Source organism: Austrofundulus limnaeus, unplaced genomic scaffold, assembly GCF_001266775.1.
Source record: "Austrofundulus limnaeus strain Quisiro unplaced genomic scaffold, Austrofundulus_limnaeus-1.0 Scaffold27, whole genome shotgun sequence".
NCBI lineage: Eukaryota > Metazoa > Chordata > Actinopteri > Cyprinodontiformes > Rivulidae > Austrofundulus > Austrofundulus limnaeus.
The window spans coordinates 2087549-2104989 of record NW_013952429.1 but is presented as its reverse complement, the minus strand read 5'-3'; the positions used below and the strand labels follow the sequence as shown (position 1 = coordinate 2104989).

The 17441-nt window shown below is 38.4% G+C and overlaps 4 protein-coding genes across 5 annotated transcripts in view; 2 read left to right on the top strand and 2 right to left on the bottom strand.

The window, feature by feature from the left end:
- The window catches only part of tefm (transcription elongation factor, mitochondrial), a gene marked incomplete at its 5' end in the record, with an annotated part of 3584 nt that extends 1353 nt beyond the window's left edge, over positions 1-2231 (top strand). Inside the window, 3 exon segments of one of the 2 annotated variants that reach the window (XM_014004964.1) lie at positions 851-1000; positions 1089-1267; positions 1449-2231. In XM_014004964.1, coding sequence (XP_013860418.1) covers positions 851-1000; positions 1089-1267; positions 1449-1713 — 594 coding nt within the window. 2 annotated transcript variants of the gene reach the window in all.
- Positions 2232-2539: 308 nt separating this feature from the next.
- atad5b (ATPase family AAA domain containing 5b) lies at positions 2540-9740 on the bottom strand. Its single transcript, XM_014004950.1, has 14 exons — positions 9123-9740; positions 8761-8988; positions 8595-8691; positions 8404-8495; positions 8146-8294; positions 7163-7334; positions 6780-7060; positions 6607-6700; positions 6468-6532; positions 5114-5300; positions 4927-5048; positions 4162-4844; positions 2952-3095; positions 2540-2713 (listed from the first exon to the last, which is right to left on the bottom strand). Exons 1-14 carry the CDS (start codon positions 9559-9561, stop codon positions 2611-2613), a joined length of 2856 nt encoding a protein of 951 aa, XP_013860404.1. The 5' UTR covers positions 9562-9740; the 3' UTR covers positions 2540-2610.
- Positions 9741-10102: 362 nt separating this feature from the next.
- On the bottom strand, positions 10103-16213 carry serhl (serine hydrolase like). The gene is made up of 12 exons (XM_014004966.1): positions 16043-16213; positions 14760-14903; positions 14455-14568; positions 14315-14356; positions 14217-14236; positions 14057-14131; positions 12136-12245; positions 11975-12054; positions 11859-11893; positions 11711-11787; positions 11533-11620; positions 10103-11141 (listed from the first exon to the last, which is right to left on the bottom strand). The coding sequence occupies exons 1-12, from the start codon at positions 16098-16100 to the stop codon at positions 11001-11003; spliced, it is 984 nt and encodes a 327-aa protein (XP_013860420.1). The 5' UTR covers positions 16101-16213; the 3' UTR covers positions 10103-11000.
- A 500-nt stretch (positions 16214-16713) lies between these two features.
- Positions 16714-17441, top strand: part of LOC106515257 (zinc finger protein OZF-like) — a gene marked incomplete in the record, with an annotated part of 24860 nt that continues 24132 nt past the window's right edge. Inside the window, 1 exon segment of the mRNA XM_014004954.1 lies at positions 16714-16860.

Below are 17441 nucleotides of genomic sequence, written 5' to 3'. Positions count from 1 at the left end.
GCAAACTGCAGCATCAAATCAACTTAATGTGTCTTAGAAAGTAAGGAAATTAAAACTATTTAAAAACCATGTGGACAAAGCTCCTCAACCAATGACAGTGTGTGAAATGTGTCAAGTGATGACGACGAGCATCAACACACTTTGCTAATAAGCGCTGTTCCGGATTTTAAAAAAAACAACATACTTCGACGTTTCAAATCATTATCAAATTTGGAACAATGGCAGATAATATAATTTATTTATTTATTTACCGTTATTTACCCAGTTAAAGTCCCACTGAGATCTCAGATCTCTTTTTCAAGGGCGGCCTGGGCCTGAAGGCAACCTATTGTACATGTTTTGAAACCCACGCAAGCACGAGGAGAACATGCAAACTCCACACAGAAAGACATGGCAGCTTGTCTCTTTAAGGTTCACTAGAAAAACTTGGGTGATTTACTTTGATCCTCTTTCAAAAAATTGTGTCTTCAAAACGCATCAACAAAAATTACAAACTGGAAGCCGAGGCTGCAGCTAACCACCTGACGTCAGCACGCTTTGTTGAAATTCGTAGAAATAACGAAGCAGGAGGAAATTACAAGTAAACACACCGAGCAGCCTTGCAAAATCTGGTCACAGCAGTTTGGGAAGAAAATGACAGCAGCTGCTGACGACATGTCAACATCCCTATATTGTTTGGTCAACACACGATTTGTTAAATAATCACTGTGATAAAATCCAAATTACTTTTTTAATGCTTCTTGTTGGATTGCAGATTTTAAAGTCTGACTTCACTGCATTAAATTCAGTGTTTGTTTTTTCTATTGTCTTTGGTAAAATTAAACAAAAGGAGTTTTTCTTTGTTCATCAGGGAGCCAATTCCATATTATCAATAATTGGTGGGATTAGGAAAATTGCCTGGGCCCACGTGGACCGTAAGATGAACGTATTAGATTGGCAAGAGCAGRCCTGTCCTAGTTTCCTGAAAGGAACATACACGGTGTCTGCTTATTTGAACGAYGTAAGGAATTTATCCTCTTTCAAATTTGGCGATTTGAACAGAATCTACAGTTTTATTTACATAAAAAAATGGGAATTTTCTTTTCCAGGTGTCCTCAGTCGTGTCCCGCCTCCCCTCTGCAGATTTGTACTTGATAGAGAAATCCTCCACGACAATGCGAGTTGCAGCTCTGTTCCCCATCATGGCTCATTTGAGGGTTGTGGAGGCCATGCTGTTCGTTCTGCTGCAACCCAGAGTCTCCCCAGAAGAGACTAATATTCCTCCCAGGTCAGAAAATAGATTACTTGTTGTACTCTAAGCTTGCTTTGCCTTCTCCTCCCTTCATGGCAAACAATCATATGTAATAGCACGTGTTAGCAAAATAATTCAGGATGGATTTTAGTAGCAGCTTTTTCCTCTTTGACAGGTGCGTTTCAGGTCCTAATCTACGACTCCCTTTCCCTTGCAGGGTTCTGAACGTGACGAGGAGCGTGGTGGGGCGCCACTTTGGGCTGATGCTGGGGGAGKCTCGGACCAGCGGGGCTCAGACGGTGAAACAGCTGATGACGGAGTCCATGACACAAAAGTTTCCCCGGATAAACATCCCCCAGAAGCTGCTGGTGCAGTACAGGGACCACTTCGAATTGAGCAGCAGGATCACCGGGGAGGAGCTGAGTAACGCGCTGCTGCAGGCTGTGGCTTTTTACGAACTGCTCAATCAGCCTTCCTCTTAGTAGCCGCCTGCAGGATTGCTCTCATGTATGGATGGTGCAGAAACTCCTGAGCTGCAGTTTCAAACTTTCATCAATAATTTTGAGGGGAATAATACATTTGAAAAATATTTAAATTTCATTTTCTTTTCTTTTTAGCAAACCAGGCTACTCAAAACACTTAAAATCAATCTGCGTTGCTCATTTACCCATCATCACACACAGGACCCTACGTCTCTACAAATTTAATCGGAACAAATCATTAGATCATATTTGTACATCAATGTGGCACAAATTGGACAACAGACGTACAGTGGGACACTTTGTGAATGCAGGCTGGTGGAATTGAACTTCAGACCATCTTGTTAGAGGACCACCGCTCTAACCACCGACCCACTGCTGCTTTGATGAGTGTTTTGTCCCTTCTACCATCTTCCTGTTAAAATATCTATTTATTAAAAAAACTTTTTTAAATAAATATTTATCCTAAAATACCTCAAGCAAACCTGAACAAATAAAGCATGTCACAATGAGTAGYTTTAAATATTGTCAAGTATTTTTATGTACACTTAATAACATTTTCAGTGAGTGAGAGTGAGAGTGAATATCACCCACAGACTTAGTCTGTTAACTGTTACAATACATATTGGGAATCACAAAGCTACTACCACACAAAACTTCATCAATATCTAGTAAAGTGACTGAGTTTTAGTCATTTTTGTCTTTACTGGGATTAGCTGTGGCTAATGTTGACTCCAAAAGTCCATTCAATGGTTGCTTTCAGAGAGTTCATTAACATTCATTTCAAACTATAAGAAATGATTTGTTAACAGGAAATAACATTGCTGCGTGCCTTTTCAGTTATACTTTTATTAATATAAAATACGATCTATCGGGTTATCGCTGTACAATAAGTCAGAATTAGGTGTTCTTCCAAATGTTTTTCAGAGTGAAATCTTCTGCCAGAAGCTGCACGGTTGATCTAGAGAGGCCCAGGTGAGCGCTGCTCCGGTGGTTCAAACTCCTAATGAAGGAGCAAATTTTGACAATTACAAAATGTAAACTTCACATTGTAGTGCTCTAAATGAATTAATTTAATACAACCTTTGAAAAAAAAAAACTATTAGGCTTACAACAGAACTAATACGTGAACAAATATAAGACAATATCTGACTATTTTATTATTAACTACAAAGATTCCTTTTATTTATAAAAGCACATTTCTGAACCTTTTTGAAGGATCTATGATGCATCAGGCTCACCTCCCCAGTTCTGTTTTTTGTCGTGCACAGAAGAAGCGAAGGACCGGCATGTAGTCGACAGTGACAGCCTGTCGGTTCCCCAACAAGCTGAAGGATTTACTGCTGAGCACCTTCCTGCTCACCTTCCTGCTCCTTTCAGATAAACTAAAAAAAAATCACAAAAAAAAAATGAAAAATTAGTTTTTTTTACTTTGCAATGACATGAACGTAATAACTGGTGTTTAAACTCTTTCTGCRCGCAAATCCAAAAACTTCATATTTGTTAAAAACTTAACTATGAATTTATTTGTCTTCCCGCCAGAACAAAGATATGTTCATTTAGTCACCTACATCTTTAATCACAGCAGTTAAAACTGTTTCATGCTACTTTCAAGGGCGGAGTGGGTAATCGGGAGAATCGGGACGATTCCCGCTGGACCGCATCATTATTCCCTCCTCCCTGGAACATTAACCCTTCAGGGCGCAGACCTCCCAGAACAGCAAAACAAATTATTTTCATGATCATTTCAAGTTACAGTTCTGATTACATTTAATTGAAATAGTACTATTTATTTTATTATTATTAGTTATTTTAAAGTCAAATAATTAGATTTTTAGTGAGGGTTTTCTTTCAACTGATTTGCTGAATTGTGACAAAATGTATCTAAAAAATAAATGAAAAAGTTGATGATGGAGTAAAACATAAGAAATTAATGATAATGTGTATTTTTAAGTTTAATATTTTTTCTTTATTCATTAGGTTATGTCTGTCCTGAAAATTATGTAAAATATGATTTGGAAAATGTCATTTGTAACATTAAATTGAAAGAAAATGGTCCTCAAGTTGGACCAAGTTCTGAATTTTGGCCCCCTTGTGTTGAGTTTGACTCTCCTGCTGTAAGAGTAAGTTGTAATAGTTTTTGTTTACTCAAATGTCAAAATGTTCAATTGGGCCTTTGTTTACATAACCATACAGTTATGTGTTTTTTAATAATTATTCCTTATTATTTATAATTATTTACCATATTGCAATACAAAAATATTACATGCTAGTGCTATGTTTTTGCCTAATTTTTTATATGAAAAAAAAAAAACTGGTTCGGTCTTGGCCATTAAACTCCCGGGCTGAAAAGYTTCCCCACTCCGCCCCTGCTGTAGATTAAATGTAGAATTAAACACTGAATAAAACAGGCAGACAGAAAGCCTCAGACGGACCATCAGTGTGACTCACCTTGATGCCCAGAGAGGCTGGGCTGTAAAGCTCAGGTTGGGTTGTTTAGAGGAGCTAGCTAACAGCAGTTTGTCCTCCTGTTTGTATTTCCACACCTCAAACATTCTCCAGCAGCACTGGTGAAACCCAAAGCCTTCAGCAGCTGCCTTGATATCCTGCAGCCTCTCCTGGTTCCTGCTGTCTCTGCCCTCCTCGCCGATTTCATCCAGCAAACCGTCCTTTACTGCTGCTCCGGTCCAGACAAACGCTTCACGCCCRTGTGAGACAGGCCGTCCTGCGTCTGGCAGCGCGTCGATACAAGACATGAGGTCAAAGAAATCTGCCAGGGCACCTAAAGCGTCCGCAGCCACTCTGGCTGCCTGCAGTTCAGGTTCGCTACTTAAACACCGCGCTCCTACAGGTTTGGCTAACATGGCGTGTCTCTTTCGGCTAAGGCGAGATACAGTCCTGGCAGGTTTGCTGCAGGGCACTGACCCCTCTGGAACAGGATTTTGGTTCAGTTTCTGGGCGTGAAGGTCCGTGTCAGAGCGTCTGGGCTCAGTCTGCAACTGCGAGTCCGTTTCAGCAGCTCCAGCGGACAGAAGGAGCTCCAGGTTGGTGTAGAGAAGAGGCACGTCTCTTCTCCAGCTCTCAGCCAGGAGTTTCAGAAGACTCTCTACATCTGTGTGAGTCCAAGACTGAGACTAAAGAATAAAAGCAGACTTAGTTAGTAGTGACCAGCTTTGTTCATAGGAGTAAACACAGAAGAGTGCTGTAAATGCTTGCCTTTAAGAAGCTTAGAAGATATTTCAGGGTTACAGGGTGGAGACCCAACATGTAGGCAGAACAACCTGTTTGAACCAGAGGAAACTGTGGATCTGAACCACCTCCTGCACTTGTTTCTGAATCTGTAAAGAAAATCGCTGTAATGTTTTTTTTAAAATGAAATACGATTAACAGGAGAGAAACATACGCTGTGACTGGTTTTTTCCCACGATCTGAGAGGTGCATCCTCCCCCGCTGTGAACCCAGAGCTGCAGCTGCAGCAGGCAGCGTCTCACGTCTCCACACGTCAGTCTGAAGAGGCTGCTGAGGTCGTCYGGGTCCGCTCGGACCTGTTCGGCCAGACACACCAGCTGCAGGTAGCTGCACACGTTCACCTTCAACCAGACCGGGGGTAGGGTCATGACACAATTCTGTTTAGTTTGCTTTTCTTCATGCAGCTTAATGGAGAAAACAACACAGAACGCACAGAAGCTAAAACGCTAACTCAGATGGAGCTGAGCAGCTCTGCTGCAGAGACTGGAGGATCTGCTGGTGAAGATTCTTAGTCATCCAGTTCATTATAAAAGAGGCTAAAAAACAAAAACAACTGGACTTCTATTATGAAGCTGCAGATGTTTGTTTCCTGTCTAAAAGGCTTTCTCAAATCCAAATGTGTCCATGGGATCACTATAAGCTATAGAACTGGACTTCATGGAAAAGTGGTCAATAAAAAGCCATTGCTTAAAGAAATTTACAAGACTCTTCAAACATTGAAGGTTCTGTGGTCTGTGGTGGACTAAAACTAAAATTAGTCCATCCAGGATAACATCTGAGGCAAATCTACCATCTCCTATGCTCAGAATACCGAAGCATGGTGGTGGCAGCATCATGCTGTGGGGATGTTTTTTGTCTTCAGCAGAGAAAGGTAAACTGATCAGAGGTAGAAAAAGTCTYGAAGGAAATCTGTTTGAGTCTTCATAGATTTGAGACTGGGACGGTTCAGCTTCCAGCGGGACAAGGACTCACTGCTGAGAAACAGCTGAATGTCTCGTAATGGTTCAGGTCAAACCCCAGACCTCAGCCCAGCTGACAGTCTCTGGTTTGTGACACCAATCCTCTTCTTTCCTTGTTTATTTGCATGTGGACAACATGGGTATAACAAATACTGAACACTATAACATTTAAAGCCTTAGCTAGTTTGTAATGCACGTCCCCAGGTGGGCTTTTAACAAAATAAAACAGTTTAAAACAATAAGAATAAACCTAACCTAAAGAAGCTGCAGCAGAAGATTATTCATGAAGAATGGATAAAAGTTCAAATAGCTGCTGAAAAAGACGTCTCTGCACAGGCACACACCACTTTTCAGCTTTATATTTTTTTTATTTAAAAAAAATAATTCCACCATTTTCAGTATCTGGATTTATTTTTTTGTGTGCAGGTTTGATAATAAAAATCAAACTGAAAATCCATTTAAATTTCAGGTTGTAAGGAAATAAAACAGAGGGGGTGCATACTTTTACAACTCACCACACAGTTTTCATAGAGATATTAAATAACTCACTGCTGAAGGAGTTTTGAAAATGAGTTCCTCCAGGCTGCAGTCAAATTTCTCTTTGAAAGAGGGATCTGTGGAGATGTTTACACCCTCGTGAGTTTTTTCACCTGAAAACACTTCCCTGCATTGATAATAAAACTGTTACCATTGGTGGTCAGAATAACCGGCCTTTTAGTGGTCGTTATGAAAGCCTTGATGGCTGCAAGGAAACCAACGTCCTCCTCAAATATGACATCAACCTGTTGGAGGAGAAAGAAGATAAAATTTAAAATAAAACAGCTGAGTGCTCAGATACGTGATCTCCGCCGCCTCTCGTACCTCTTCAAACAGGATGAGAGACGTGGCCGTCTTTGTGCTCCGCGGCGCCGCCTGATCACAGTCCTGCAGTGTGTTGGCTGTCGCTTTCTTCCACTCGCATTGTCCAGACTGGGAAATGCCAGAAACGTGGAAGTGATCCGCTTTCTGCTTCATCTTGAAGTAGTGAGCCAAAGTGACGTCCGCGGGTTCAGCTTTGGCTCTTCTGCGACTGCGTGAGCTCAAGTTACGAGCTGCCTTTCTTTTCAAGGCAAGCGGGGCACTTCGAGGAAGCTGCAGTTTTCCTGTTAAGAAAAAAAAAACAGTAAACATTTAAACCAAGTCCTCGTTGTGTTTCTGAGCATTTAACAGTTACAATTAAATAGTTTTTAATCACCACATCCTACCAAGTAAAGCCTCGGGTTTAGGAGTGCAGCTGTTGGTGCTGTAATTGTTGAAGTACGCTGGTTTTAGTGGACCTTCTCCAGACGCCTCCACCAGGTGAGACTGGGTGGCCTCCTTCAGCTGAGCCAGAACGAGCCGGCCACTGCGCTGCGACGAGCAGTTCACCTCGAACACCTGTCGTCGAAAAGCAGCGGCGAAAATGAACAGTGGATCTGATGTTCAAGGAAAGGAGGAGGATTTGACTGTAAAGGTTAGAAAAGCTGAAAACGAAAGAGCTAAATCAACTCGGAACAATTTGTTCATTATTATTATTATTATTATTATTATTATTAAACCTTCATTTTACCAGAAAAAAAAATCCCATTGAGATTAAAAACCTTTTTTTTTCCAGGGAAGTCCTGGCCAAAACGGGCAGCAGTAAGTACAATTAGTTTACACATTCAAAAAGGAAATAAGAATTAAGAATAAGAATGTTTTTTGATGAATGTTTTTATATATTTTTTTCTTTTTCTTCTATTGTTTTCTTATTTTCTTGACGTGTTTTTATTATTATTTTTTAACGTTGTGGACAATTTTTTGTCTGAGATAATAAAGTTCTATAATTATAAGAATATGAAACAAACATTTAAAAGCAAAACTAAGAACATTATATAATACATACATATAATGGAAATAAGCTTACTACAATAAAACCAGCCAAAACAAACATGAATATGGTTCCATTAAATCATCAAAAAGAAAAGAAAGCATTTAAAACTACAGGATTTCTGAGGAAATATTAATTCTAACATACTTTAACTTTCTTCTTTAAAGCCCAGTGTCTAGTAGTCTGAACACCTTCAGGTGTTTCAATGATAACTCCACTGCAGGAAATATTTACTGCAATCTGCAAGTGGGTTAAATAAATGTGCAAATGTTGGTGTTGTCCAATGAGCATTGAGGAAAAGGTAAATCGATAGATGATGAACTGATTTTGAATTCCCACCTTGAAGCCGAGCTCCTGAGCGCAGGCATACACTGAGGCAGTCTTGCCCACGCCCGGGGGTCCTGTAAGCAGCACGGCGTTACGCAATAGTCCCTCCTCTGCAGTATCCAATAAAGCCTCTCCCTGGAAGTCTCCACAGTCCCACGAATCTGGAAAGGAGAGTGTCATTGTGCTTTTTAACAACAAAAAAACAGGACTGTTTTCAGTCCAACTTATGTTGATTTTTCATGAAGGTACATTAAAAAAATGAGTCAAAACCAGAAATATGAAACGCGAGTTCTTCTCGTTTCCTTTCCTCTGCTTTCCTCCTCTCGTCACTGTCAGCTCTAAGTTTCCATTTCTTCAACCAGCTGATCTCAGAAAACAAAAGAAAAGAATGGTTACTGTCCTCATGTCAAAACTCAGAACAAGAAATAAAAAAACACACGAGAAGCTAACACAAGTTTTACCTGTGCAGTTTGTTTACCGAGGCAGAATGACCAATGACTTCACCTGAATGTCGAGGACTGTATTTATCCGTCCAAAGACGTTCACCAGAGCAGACATCTAAAACAAAGAGAAAAAGGTTCATATTATACAGCTGATAAAAGCAGAAAACATGATGAAGAGCTCTACCTCCATGGATCATAGCAGAGGCTGTGTCCAACTCCGTCTGATCCATCCTCTGATGCTCCAGCCTGTGGCTGCGACTCAGTTTGCTGCCAGGTTGCTTCTTTCCACTGAGGACAGTCCTCTCCTGGACACCCTGTCCTGACAGTGGACAGAATCCTGTCCCAGCCTCTGCACAGAGACTGGACCTCAGACGCTTTGGCATCCTCTTGTTTAAGCTCTTCTGTAAGAAGTCTGTGGGGAGAGGTTTCAAGTTGATAAGATACAAAACATCTCATTAATATTTAGAATTCACCTGCTTTTATCGTTTAAATGCAATATAAGAAAACTCCATCAAGCAGGTAAAAAAGACTGAGGATCAGTTTCACCTGAAGACCCCAAGTCCTGCAGCCTTGGACCCGTTTTGTTCTGCAAACTGCTGAAAACTGTGTGAAGTGGAAAAGCTGGGTTTGATGCTCGGATTTCTTCCAGGACACTTCTTCGCAAACATGATGGCAGCAGGTGTCCACTCCAGGAGGACACTTCAGGTCCTTTGGAAACTGCGGGTGGACTTCTCACCACATCAGGAGGAATGAGCACTGGTTTGTGTACAGCCTGTCGATCAGACTCCCCATTGGAGCTTCGATTTCTCCTCCTGAGTTGGTTCGTACGGAGGAAAATTGGTGCAGTTTTCAAACCCGCCCCGCAGGTCCTCCTCTCTGGGTGCTGTTCATCTTCGGAGCAGCTCGACAACACGATTACCTCGGTTTGTTGGTCTTTAGTCACAGAGTCCTTAATGTTTTTGTTCCGTTTGAGTCTCCYTTGCATCGTCGAAACACAGAACTGCAGTCTCGTATCCGTGCAAAAGCTAAGTTTTGTCTAACTCAATCATTTTGAATTTGGCGCGTTTCATACGTCACTTTTCCGCGACGCGACTTCAAAAACAGTAACATGAAGCATAAATAGTAATAAATAGTTAAAATTTTTCACTAAATAAACCCTATAAAAACGAATAAATTGTTAACATATAGCTGCTGAACATTTTTTTGACGTAATGTCTGCTAAAATAATGGACGTCTGCCAAAGATCGTTTATGCAGAAAGATGCTCTCACAGTCAAACGCACTGGTTTTTCTGTGAAAGAGTTTTGAAGACAAAAAAAAAGTTTTTAAAATACATCTCAAAGTTGTTACTATATTAACTCAAAAATGGACAATTTTTTTTAAAAAGTAATTAAAAGCAAATTAAAGTCAGAAAATGATTAAAGAACACCTACTAGATGTATATTTTACAGAGCCTGGAAATAAAATGTAATAAAATACATTTTAAATGCCGCACCTCAGAACTCAAAAATACAAAAAAGGCCAGAATAAAAACAAGAGCAGAGACTTTTATTTTATGACTGCTAGCAAAATGAATTTCCTCAATGCGTCTGCAGTCAGAAGGTCAAAATACATTAAAGGCACTAAAATATTTTCATAGAAAAAAAAAACTGACAGCTGAGACCAGATCATGTTGATCCATCCACAGATTCACTCCTTTTAGCTACTGTAGCTGATGTTAATGCTACGTGAAGAGTTAAGTTTGCCCTCTCTGACTGCTAAAAGATGCTATAATCTGCTATTTTCACAACTGTTAATGAGCTTTAAATTCAAAACATTTCTTTCTCCAAACTTTACAGACCTTAAAAGTTCTGACTTGTTTTATAATAAATCAAAAATAGTTTTGTTTCCTATCATGTTAAATGCCACTAAAGAGCTAAAACTCCTTTTATTTAAAGATATATCCTAAGAGAAATTACATTTTAGGAATTTGATAATTTCCAAAAAAAAAAGAAGAAGTTTGTATCACTTTGAAAAGTACAAATTTTTATACAGTAACAATGAATTTACTGTTATTTTGATGTGAAGATGTTTAATTATCAGACACTGAAAAGTAACTTTAAGATGATTACTGATGACTACTTACGCTAAGAATAGTACAAACACTTGTAAACAAACTCTTGTAAACATAGAAAATTCAAAATTGAACCTTTGATTAACAGACATTATTGTTTCCTGGCTAATGGGACTGCAGCTTATACAGCTCATTAAACACTTGAAGTGTGAACCCGATGGCTAAGGCAATTAGACAAATGAGATTTTGGCACAAAAGTGAGTGTAAAATAATGCTGTGGTAATAAAAAAACTCACAACTACAGATTAAAAGTTGTTAAATTTAGTAGTTTGAAATGATTTGTGTTCAATGAATAATACTAGTCTGTGCTTCCTATAATTTGGAAGTATGAACATCTGATCTCGTTGATTGAGTAAGCAGTTCGCTCATCAGGAAGTTTGACACGACTGGAGCAACAACTTCAGGATTATTCAGGTGGACGTGATGATTGCCTGGAACGCTCACCACCGTGTGCTGAAACAGAGACAGAGGTGCTGAAAAACAAAACTACTCCACAGAAAAAGGAGCTTCTAAGACTATGAATTCACTGACATCTAGTGGCAAAACTGAAGACTGCAATCATGTGATCTTAATTCTCACAACTCGACAACTTTACAATTGTATAATGTTTTAAAATCAAATAGCTGCTTTGACAAAGATTATCATTGTTTTACAGTTTTAAGCCATCAGAATGGTGTACAATGAATGAACGCAAGACTTGCTAACAGAGAAATGCACCCACACAAATAAAAACATTGGGTTTTATCAAAAGCAGGTGATAAACAGATCTTTCAGCAAAAACTAAAACACAAAAATATACAAATATATCAAATATACTTGACAAAAAGGGAAAAAAATCACTCACATTTTTGTCCTTGTAGCCCTGAATAATTTGTGACAGAAATTTCTTCTTATCGTCTTCACTTAATAGTTTTCCAAATCCACCTTCTGCCCTGTAAACACAAATAAGGCACTTTTAGTGAAGGTTATTCTTAAATTACACACAGCAACAACAAACATGAATACAATGCAGAAAACCTTACAGAACAACTAGAACCGAGGCTTCAATTCTTGACTGAAAATCCAGATTTTGCTCCAAACTGAAGCGAACAATGTTTCTCTGAAAACACACAAAACAAAACGTCATCAGCTGCATAAAGTGTGGAATGACAACACTGAACCGCAACGTACCAAATGCAGACGCATGTCTCGAGAGAATACCACACCTGCAACAGAAAAATCTGTCACAGCTTCTGCGTTTTGAAAGAAAAACACATTTGAAATGAAAAAAAAAAGAACATTTTTACCTCCTTCGACTTGAACCAGGCCTCGCTCTAAAAGGATTTTTGCAGACTTTTCAGTCAGACTTTCGTTTCCAGCCATGAGCCTGGATGTCGAACACATAGTGGGTGAGTGTGTGCAAAGCTGACATCAACAACTGCTGTAATAAAAAGGCAGAAGGATGTACCTCTCAACAGCCTTCTCATAGCTATAAACCTTTGGTGGCTTTTCTTTACTCTGCTTTTCCATCTCTAACATCCCATCCATCCCCTGCTTCAGGATTTCTGGCAGCTCTTTCTGAAAACAAACAGATTGACAATTGTAAGATATTCGATTGAGTCTTAAATGCACTTTGTATGTACATATTTTTATTGAGATGTTTAGAATATTTTGCGATCATCTCGTCTATTGCTGTGATTCTTTTCGTGTTTTAGAAGGTTTCTGAGTAATCAACAAATCCACTTAGTTAATACACACCTTGCACCAAAAAACAATCATACACCTAATGTTTTTATATCTCACTGTCGCTGGAACTCATGTCTGAGAGTCAAGTCACCTGATAGGAGATGAAACGTCTTTATTTATCATGATAAAATTTCCAGGGGAGCACGACTTGACTCTAAACTCACTGCGTGAGCTACATGATGACTTGATCTACTGCAGGTAATATTTGAAGAGGACATTGAGGCTCACTGACAAGGAAGTATCATCACCATCAATTTGATAGCCTAAGGCTGTGATTTCACCAGGTCTGATAAATATTTGAGCTCCATCCTATTGTGGAAGGACTTCCAAGAGATCAACCTTTAAAAACACTGATTTATTTTAATGTTAATCAATACGTTTATTCACTCAATTTAACAATTTTCCTCATTAACATACAAACACATTTTCTTATAACACTTACTCGACTTGAGTGAAAAGRAAGCAGGAAGAATAAAAATCTTGCAGAAATCTATTCCTTTCTCAATAATTAAAAATGTTTTTTTCATAGCCGCATACATTAAATTAAGAATAGAAACTGGAAACAACATATCATTATCCTCAAAGTTAACTCAAACGTGTTTAAGACTTAATTATTTTTCTTTATAAAGTGTTTTGAGTTGGTTTAAGGTAGAACTTTTTTTCCAAGTCGTCATCCAAACCGTTACATAATTTTACTCCGTACACCAAAATGCACATTTGCTTTAAAGCAGCACGCACAGTTTTACTTTTGAAATCCTACGCCCTTCGGTTATTTCTGTTACCTGAGCTTAAGACAAAAAAACTTTTGTAAATTAACTGGCAATAATGTCTTTCTCGCTTTGAACATAACAACATTTTTAAATTAACTACATCCAGTAGTTTCAAGATTTGATTGAATAAAGTATTTATTTGTATGTTCTCTAGCATTCACTTTATATAGAATTTTCATGGCTTTCTTTTGTGTGACAAACAAAAGGTTTAGTGTTGGTTTTATATGTGTCGCCCCACACCTCTATACAATAAGTCAGATATGGAGTAACAAATGAATAAAATAATGCCTGGAGTGTTGATAATTCTAAAATATGTTTTACTTTATTTAAAAGTCCAACATTTTTGCACAGTTTTTTTGTTGGATGTTAAACCATTGTGAAATTATACTGTTTAGCAAATTACTCAGCCTTATTGGTCTGAAACAGTGAGTTCTACCAAATATTTTAAGTGTGCTAGCACTGAGAGTGTTGAAATATATTCAAAATACGTTCTGTACAAATACAACATAATGTGTACAAGTGACTATGCATTCATGGTTTAAACAAAATTAACAAACAACTTTGCACAAACAGAGTTTTTGGTGACTGGAATGGCAATCCAAACAGACATAGGTTTAAAATAAAAATCTTGTGAGATCTGGGGTTGTTCCACCAAAAAAGGTTTAACAGAGATGTCCGTCAACTCTGAGTTACCCCGATCAAAGAAACGAGGTTTTCAGTTCCAAAAAGGCTGAGGACACCGACGTTGAATAACTCAGGGTTCCTAAACTTTGAGTTAAGAGCATGCACATGGGCAATATAAAGTTAAAAATGTCTATCGGAGAGCTACAGATAAAACTATTTGAAAATAATACCAAGTAGGATAAACAGTACCAAGTCTGTAGGTAAAAATCCAAAGGAGTCCACCAGTACAACAGTGTCCACCATCTCAGGGTAAACAGCGCTGAACTGTAAAACACACCATATGCATGATGATGACACAAAGCAGATACGTTTCCTCCATATGTAAATAAAAATACAGTAAGAGGCTTACCGTCCCAGCTATGTTGCCACCTAAAGCCAAAATCAGAAGTCAATAAAGCAGAACAGGAACCTTTTAAAGCTTCAGATCTGCTCAGTAGCTGCACTCACCCATGCTGTGGCCGATGATGGAGAATTTGCTCCACCGCAGAGCTGTGGAGGTTATTTCACACGTCATCAACCCAGTTCAGGACGTCATTATAAAACACTGAGATCACTTTAGTTTAAAGAAAGCATCGCAGCTCACACACCGTCAACAACTCTGCGCACATCCATCACGTAGGAGAGAAAGCTGTACAGAATTCCAGGCGGACGATGTGATGAGCAGCCGTGACCCGGCAGATCCATCGCCACATATCTGAAGTCTGATGGAAGCATGGAGGGAAGACGGAGGGAATCAAACACTGTGCCGTGCAGCATTCTTTCACTAGATTGATTTTTTTTACTCTAAACTTGTTGCACATTAAACACAGCTGGCAGAATATAAGAAAAAAAAGCTCATAAATGAGAAAACAAAGAGTCATTTTCAGATTGTGTCATCATAGTTACGAAGTACCTTTGGGTAGAAGGGGAATGAGGGTGTTGAATGTTCCACAGTTATCCGCCCAGCCATGGAGGCACAGAACCGGACGGCCATGATCTGGACCCCAGATTTTGCCTCTGATTTCTCCCCAAGGTAGTGGTATAGAGAGCTCTGAAACTTTTAAACATTATAATGCTGAATTAATTTAAACACACCTACCCACAAAAGATTTTTGAACTAATAAACAAACTTATCAATGTGGGGACTTATCTTTGTATTTAGGGGATTTGTGTTAAACTTCAGTTCGTATTTGATCTGTAACTTTGATGTGACCTGGGCTTTAACCTGCAGCCTTGGAATTATGTGAAAGCAACACTGACCACCTTGCTTTCACAGCCCCCATTGTTGTTGCCAAGCCCCCAAGCTACAAGTTTCCCCATGATTCCTGTTTGTCTTCATGACCTGCTACTTGTGTACTGACAAGTAAAGCTGAAATTTGTTAGGAGTGAACACGCAGATCCTGGTATGATCTAAAACCTGATGTGAGGATCTCAAAATTTCTAGATTAWAGTCAGTTTTTGGATCACATCTGCCCATCCCGTGAGTAGTTTTATGGTTTWGTCAGTTGCGAAATCATTACTAACGAAACAATATGTGAAGCGTTTAAGCTGTAAATGGTTGTACAAGCTCCTGATAAGAGGGGTTAACGCTGCATTGCGTGTGGAGACATGACACCCTTTCGTTTAAATAAGAAATCCCTAAGTTGAAACATTAACGTCACTCCAATCTGTTTTTTGAGAGCTATTGTCCCAGCTACAAATTAAAATGTCTGATACTTAAACGTACTATCAGAACTGAAAATATATATGGGAAAAAGGAGATTTAATGTCTTCAAATGACAATTAACATAGCTGCTGATAAAGTATAAAACACAGCAACAACATCTAACTCTCTTTAGGAAAAGATTCAAGTGTTCATCATTAAAATCATACCAAAGAATTACAAATGTTAGTTACCAAGTAAAATGTTTTAAAATCTTATTAAATGTTTAACCAAAAGAAAAAATACATTTAGAGAATCGTAAATATAAAGATTTGGTTCTTTCTATCCGAATGTATTCATTTGAGGGTTTTTTTTTTAATCAAAATGTTCTAAGTACTTTTCTAACAAAATATCCTTTTAGGCAATTTATATAATTGACAATAATTATTTTTAATGTACTTTCAAGTAATCATTATTCCTGTCATTATCGCCCTCCTAAGATATAGCTGTCGTTGATTTTAAGAGAATAAAACACGAATATTTACAGTAGTTACCTGTCTGTTTTATTGTTCCGGATGTCATGTGTCTGACGCTTTTCAAAGCTTGAATCATCTCAGAGAAAACTTTTACAGACAAAAACAACAAATACAGTTTCAAATTATATCGACATACAAAATCTGCTGCCTACTAATGACTTTGCAAGGCAAGTTCACCGACACTCACATTTTTTTTTCCGGTGTTCCACCGGGGTGTTGTTTGTTTATTGGTCCCCGGAGCAACAGATGGACAAGCGAAGGTTCCGCAGAATACTACACGTTTAACTTTTGATTTTTTTTTCTATAACCTCACGATTAAATAGTTTTTTTAGAAGACGTTTCACAAAATTATCTATACACAGTCACAGCGTTTGTAATGAAAATTTACTCTAAACTAATGGAGATTGTCGACAAATCAGCGGTGAGCTCCTACAGCTAGTGGGCGTGTCACATGCTCTAAGGTCTAAGCCCACTTCCTTGATTGACAGGTTTTGTCATGTCCATGATGTTCATAAATAAAGCATATACGCATAAACACTGAAACGTTATTTGTTGAAAGGGATTCAGGTTTTTTAAGCGCCTTCACCAGTTGGCGGCGGTAATGCATCAAATTGTTATTTTCCAACAAGAAATCCCAAGTAGAAGAAGAAAAGCCGCTGCAGAAAGACCTTGGGACGGAATGATACGGTGTGTCTGCAGATGGATATTATTGAGATAATGAAAAGGAGCTGCTTTGTCTGGAAAWTTTAAGACAAAGCAACATCTTAGAGGCCATTTACAACACAAACGTCATCTAATATCTGGGTCTGCACTTTTTTTATTTCTTCCTGTCAAGTGTGGTAAGTTAGTCRCAGTTTGGAGCTTTTTGATCCGAACTTGTTTATTGTTTTTAGCATAGCATGCTAACAATCGTGATGAAAGCGAGTGGCTTTTTGAACCGTGTGCTAAAGGATGAAAACCCAAATTACCTCACAATATAATTCAAGTTTGTTAGCTTCTGGACGGGAGACTCAAACTTTCACTATTTTAAGTTCTTATTTCACACATTTGGTTAGTTAGCTGTTGTTTACTTTAGCATTTAGCTGATGTGAGGACAAGTTGTTAACAAATTGATCATGATACAAGTGATGTGGCACAACAAATAATACTTTAAATACTATCAATGGTGAGATGAAGGAGTGATTAAGTGATTTTGATAAATTGGTTGAAGTGTTTCTTATAAAGCAGAAGTTAATTATATTTTTGTGACAGTTTTTTTATGTACAGCAAACACACACACATATTCAAGATTCAAGTAGTTTAATTGTCAATGCTTCATATGTGCAAAACATACAGAGAATTGAAATTGTGTTACTTTTTTTTTTTACCAGTTACAACATTAAACAAGTAATCAACAGAAATTGCACAATCAATAACA